This window comes from Camellia sinensis, chromosome 1 (genome assembly GCF_055761805.1).
Source record: "Camellia sinensis isolate YWXY chromosome 1, ASM5576180v1, whole genome shotgun sequence".
Taxonomy (NCBI): Eukaryota; Viridiplantae; Streptophyta; class Magnoliopsida; order Ericales; family Theaceae; genus Camellia; species Camellia sinensis.
In genome coordinates, this window is record NC_138961.1 from 205,878,373 (window position 1) to 205,884,192 (window position 5,820).

A 5,820-nucleotide genomic window follows, 5' to 3' on the forward strand; every position below is an offset into this window, starting at 1 on the left:
AAATAACAAAGGTTTCGATTAAACTAGAAAAAACTCAAATTAAAAACAATATATATAACAGTAACAATTTACGAACATTCTGTGCATGTCAGCACATGCATTCAGGGAATTTTGTACTATTAAATAGATTGCAATTAATTATTATTTAACAATTAAAATTAAAGGTTGGTTGTGTCAAATTGTAAGTTCAACATTAATCTAACCAGTTTATTTTTTGTATTATCAGATGGTGACATTTTGAATTCAAGTTGGACGAACTTACTTTTTTAGCTAATTAGTCAAAAAGTTACTAAATTAGTCAAAAAACCAACAACTCATACCAAAAAGTCAAAGATTCTCTTTTCTCTCTACTTTTTGCACATCTTTTCGTAATTAGTCAAAAAGTCATTCCAAACATACAAATTTTTTTTACTTACTTTTTTAACCAAATAGTCAAAAAATTACTAAATTAGCCTGTTCCCAAATGAAGCCTAAGTAACCCACTAAGTTCAACAATGATTTAGACCACTAAAAAATACATCACTAATAGCACTAATATATTGAGAATGGCAAAAAAAATAATAAAAAAATAAAAACAATGCATAGAAAGTGGACGGGGCCCACTGTCACATCATTAGTGCTCCCTCTAGTGATCTCTTTTTAGTGCTCATTTTTCCACTAAGTTTATGTCAGTATGGAAAATTTTCAAATCCAGCCATAATATCCAAACTCGAGCCAAATTGAAGAACATTCGAGAGAAAGAGACCAGGCATGTGACTTCAAACCTCAGCTTGGACCCCCCATGAGATGTTATAGGATGGATTTACCTAATGGCACTACTACACCTACCAAATTTCTGGTTCAACAGTCGCTTTGAAGCCATCAATCACTCAATTTTATTGTCACGTTCATCTCTCATTTGACACACAATAATCATACAAAAAAAGGGAAACAAAAATTACAATAATACATCAAGATAATAAATTATGGGGAGTTCTTGTTCAAAAAAATAAAAATAAAAATAAAATAAGAATCCATGTGTGATCCATCTATTCCTCTGCAAAAGTTCATTGCTGACCGACCAAGAAAAGGAGAAAGAAAACTATAATGTATAACATTTAATAATATATCAGTCATTTTACAGGAACCAACTACAAAAACTAAGACGCTTTTGAACCTCACATACAATTTCCACTTTATCGACACTTACCAGTCACCTGGTACCATCACAAAGGCCTGGACTGGCATTCTTCACTATATACCTTATTTCTTTCCTACTACTGTAGAAATTTGTTCTCACAAAGCCCATACTTACAGGAAACGAGGCAGAAAACACAGAAAAAAGAAGGATAAAAACTGATACACCAAACAATCATTTTGAAGAAACTTCAGAAGCACAACTAGCAATAGGCAGATCACCGGGTGTGCATACCAGAGCCCTTTGTTGTAAATGTCTCAAACTCTGTTCCATGCTAACTTGTACCATCTCCGATAGCATCTGCTTAGCTTTCCCAGATTGATCCTTGTCTTCAATCTGCGATATTAGATTACATACTATATTCTCTAACGTGTCAGGCTCGAGCTCAGATCTCGGGTAAGGAGAGTTTCTCAATAACCGCAAGAGCGTTTGTGCTTTCGACTGGGACTTGGGTGTTCCTTGAACGGTGAGCTCAAGAAGCCCAGGGATCACACCTTCTTTAAGGATTGGCTCCCTATATTTACATCGGTCTGTCTGACACATTGTCAGAAGTGTCCCTACTGCGTGCTCACGGCTTTGAAGAGACCCACTTTCCAGAACTTCCACCACTGCAAGCACTCCACCTTCTTCAGATGTCAACGCTGTTCTGCCCTCATCAAAACCCACTAAAGATTCCATAAGAGCAGTACATTTTTCAGCTGTTTTTGAAGATTTTTTGCAGGTTTTGAGCAGGTCAACTAGAGGAGGAATGGGTTCTGCCTCTAGAATTAAGCTAAGATTATCCGAGTATGTTGAGAGGTTGTAAAGTGCGAGTACAGCATCAGCCTTGGATTGTGGACTCCCATGTCTTAGGATTTCTACAAGGAGGGGGATGGCACCAGAAGCACCAATGATTGGTTTGTTGACAGAGGAAGCGGACAACGTGAGTAGAGATGCAGTTGCGTGGTCCTGCAGATTTGAACTCCCCGGTTGAAGGAAACTGATGATTGGTTCTAGGGCACCAGCATTCACAATGCAAACCTTATTTCTGCAGATTATAAAGAGGATGGGAGAGAATTTTAGCAAATTTCATTATTCAAGTCTTCAACCAAACATATGATAATTATTTTGCACAAAATCAGCTAGTAGAACATAGGAAACCCGTTCTAATCACATTAACAAAACAATAAAAGGATGACAAAACAGGAAAAAGTACAAGTGACCTTTTCCTTAAAACTATTCATTGCCATGACCTGTGAAATGAGCCATGAGGTGTGCCCTATGAAAGACTCATAACCAAAAACAACAAATGAAATTGTTTAAGAGTGCGCCAAAGAAATTACTCCATTCTTTGGAGGTGTCCTGCCTTCGCTTGGCTACATTCAAGCTACACATTTAATATGGATTCAAACAGAAAACACAAATGCAGCTGCTCAAAAAGGAAGGTTCGAGCAAACAAATGCTATAAACTTTTTGAGGCCATCACAACCTCTTTTTCCCTGTCCTGAAACAAGCTAAGCTTAATCTAGTTATGCACCTCTGTTATCCATACAATGGACCAGAAAAGTGCAACAATAAGAAACCATTAACCATTACAATTGTATTAGGACCTGAATTTATTACCTATTCTTCACAAAACTTTCCTCTATTTATTTATGAGAAAAAGGGGCGTACACCGACATGGGCGGCACTTCACCACCAAGGATCCTCTAGAGTGTTTTTTTCCTAAAGTTTCCTAAAGTGGTGCATTGTGTGGTTGAGATTTAATGCTGGAAAATTGATGTGACTTGTCATTAAATCTCAACCACACAATGCACCACTCTAGGAAACTTTAGGAAAAAAAAACTCTAGAGGATCCTTGCTCGCACTTCACAGCTTCAGTTCTTTTTCGAACCATGAGCTTGCCAGGGTTGGAAGACAAAACATCCAATAACTAGAGAAATATCACTCTTTCTGTTGATAACTGGTAAGCTTTAAAAGATAATAATGTGACGATATCAATTGACAGTTTTAGTTTCATCATATTGCTTGCTTCTGCATACTTTTTTACATTATACGCAACTATTTTTAACTATAATTTTTAGTAAAAAAGAAAAAAGAGAGAACGGAGATTATTAGAATTTTTTCTTGTGCAAGAGAATCATATGATAGCTTCAAACATAAGTTAAAAGAAAGAAGAAGAAAAAGGACGATAACAAGACAAAAAGAAAGAGCGACCATGTGAAGAAAAGAACAACCCCACCTCCAAACCTAACCAGTCTGCAAGAGAAAGCATCCGATGCTGTAGTATGAATTGCAAGCATTGGGCACAAAATATGCCTCCGAAATACCAAACTTTAAATATGTATGTATTTTAGAATCCAAAGCTTAACCAATTACCAACCCATTTTGACTAAAACAAAACCCATTTTACAAAATCAACAGTGTAGTTTTGATTCTATTCCTACCTTCTTCAACAGTCCAAAACTATTGCCAATATTCTAAGCAATAATTATTAATCAATGAAAATTCTGATCAATTTGATTCATGTAGTGATGGTTATCCAGACTCTGTTTGGTTGCATAGAAAATGGGGGGGGGGGGGGGGGGGGGGGGGGATTAGGGACCAAACCAAACAGCAAAAAGCTAGTCTCAGTTGATCACATAATCATCATTGGTTTTACAAGAAGTCAGTTTAAAAGTTCTTGGGAACATAACAAACACAAAAACATAAGATTCATAATTCAATTTTCAAAATTTCTTTTCCTTCTAATTACTTTCCTTCACACCAAGCAGGGAAAAAAACAGAAAGAAAAAGAAAAGAAAAGAAAAAGAATAAGAATAAAAGAAAAAGGTATCAATCAACAAACAAACACAGTAGTATAATCCTGAAAAAGGAAATTAAGAAAAAAAGAAGAAAAAGCGAGAAAAGTAAAAGCAAACTCATAGCAACATCGGAAGCTAAGCATCAATCAAAGCCCCCAAAAAATTAAAATTTCCAGTAAATTGGACAAACTCACGAGTAGTAATTGATTAATTATTTACTTACGTTTCGTCTTTGACGGCGAGGTTGAGGAGAGCGAGGAGGGCGGCCTCGGTGGCGGAGGGGGAGGAGGAGCGGAGCATGAGGACAAGAGGGGGGACGGCGGAGGAGAAGTGGCGGCGGAAGCGGTGGGAGGTCTTGGTGAGGCGGCGGATCTCTTGGGCGGCGTGGATTTGGGAAGAAGGGTCGTCGGAATGGATGAGGAGGAGGGTTTGGTCTACGGCGGAGATTGTTCTTGGGGTCTCTTCCCCATCTGGGTGAGTGCTCTCCGACTCCATCTGCTAGCGCCGTACGTCTCTCTCTCTCTCTCTCTGTATGTATGTATGTATGTATGTATTCTTCACTACAAAAATTGAAAGAGATATTGAGAGAGAAAAATATCTGAAGTGGGGGGGGGCGTTGTTGTTGTTATAAAGTGAAGAAGAAATGTCGAGTGGGCGGTTGAGAAACGTAAGGTGGAGAGGAGAGGGGAGGAAACGTGAGGGCGAGTGCCGTGGCGTCAAGCAACAGTTAAAAAATGATCAAGCCGTGACTCTGCTTTTCAACTGCCTGCTTTCTCTCTCCACTCGGACACTTAAAAAATTAATTTTTGGGGGTTTGGTTGAGCAAAAAAGGTCCTCTCCTCAATTTCAGAGAACTTGCTATAAATGAGACTCTTTTTTTTTTTTTTCAATTATTTAAAAAATGTCAATTAATATTGTTTCACTTTTATACTATAATTTATTTTTATGATAATATATGTATCAATTAATATATTGATTAATGTATTAATATATATTATAATATTATTATTTTAAAATTATGATCTCACTTATTATATAAATTATAAAAATTCAAAACTTTTAAAATTATGTTATATTATCTGTTAATACATTAAATAATATACCAATTTAATACATATAATATTATTCATATTTTTTTACTTGATAATTGATTAAGAGCCCAATGTAAAAGTTTTACATGATATTTAAAAATATTGAACAATTATCTCACATAACCTTGTGTATATAGTAGAATTAAAATTTTATGAAATAATTCACTTTTATAATGATTTTGTAATAAGAAAGATTATGGCACATATTTTTAGAGAGTATGTACTATATGTGTCATTTTGGGAATATAGTAAAAAGTCACGTTTTTAGACAAAATGTCCAAAAATGTGATTGCCAAAAACGCAACAAAATCCCTTTGAAAAGTGCCAAAAACGCAGTCCTAAAATTACAAATTAGGGCCTATGAAAAAAATATAAAAAAATAAATCTCTTATGTTGGGTAAGAGTATTTTAATCATTTTAATTTGATTTGACACCATAAATAAATATTAAACTAAAAAACAAAAAGTCAGTTTTTTACCAACTTTCCAAATCACTTTCAAAAAAGTCAAAAAACTTGATAAAAAACCAAAAGTCAGCTTTTTACCAACTTTTCAAAACAACCCTATGTAGCTTATAATTAAAAGAAAAAAAATGACATAATTTTACACTTTTTGAGTCATAACCTTAAAAAAAAAAATTAAAAAAAAAAAGAAGCTATAACTAAACACTAAATGGAAATATAACAAAAATTTTAAAATAATGTCATACTTAAAGAAAAAAATTGATCATAATTAAAAATATATATTATATAATTAAAGATATATATAAT

At 34.7% G+C, this 5,820-nt stretch overlaps 1 protein-coding gene across 1 annotated transcript; it reads right to left on the bottom strand.

Moving 5' to 3' along the window:
- Positions 1 to 1,070: 1,070 nt before the first annotated feature.
- LOC114318656 (ARM repeat superfamily protein) lies at positions 1,071 to 4,810 on the bottom strand. The gene is made up of 2 exons (XM_028265592.2): positions 4,184 to 4,810; positions 1,071 to 2,204 (listed from the first exon to the last, which is right to left on the bottom strand). Exons 1-2 carry the CDS (start codon positions 4,453 to 4,455, stop codon positions 1,352 to 1,354), a joined length of 1,125 nt encoding a protein of 374 aa, XP_028121393.1. The 5' UTR covers positions 4,456 to 4,810; the 3' UTR covers positions 1,071 to 1,351.
- Between the last annotated feature and the right edge of the window lie 1,010 nt (positions 4,811 to 5,820).

What these genes read in the sequence shown, in the direction of transcription:
- LOC114318656 (XM_028265592.2), bottom strand. Translation starts at nt 4,455, where the DNA reads ATGGAGTCGGAGAGCACTCACCCAGATGGGGAAGAGACCCCAAGAACA. An exon ending in CTCGCCGTCAAAGACGAAAC is followed by an intron (nt 2,205 to 4,183) that starts GTAAGTAAATAA and finishes TATAATCTGCAG; the next exon opens with AAATAAGGTTTGCATTGTGA.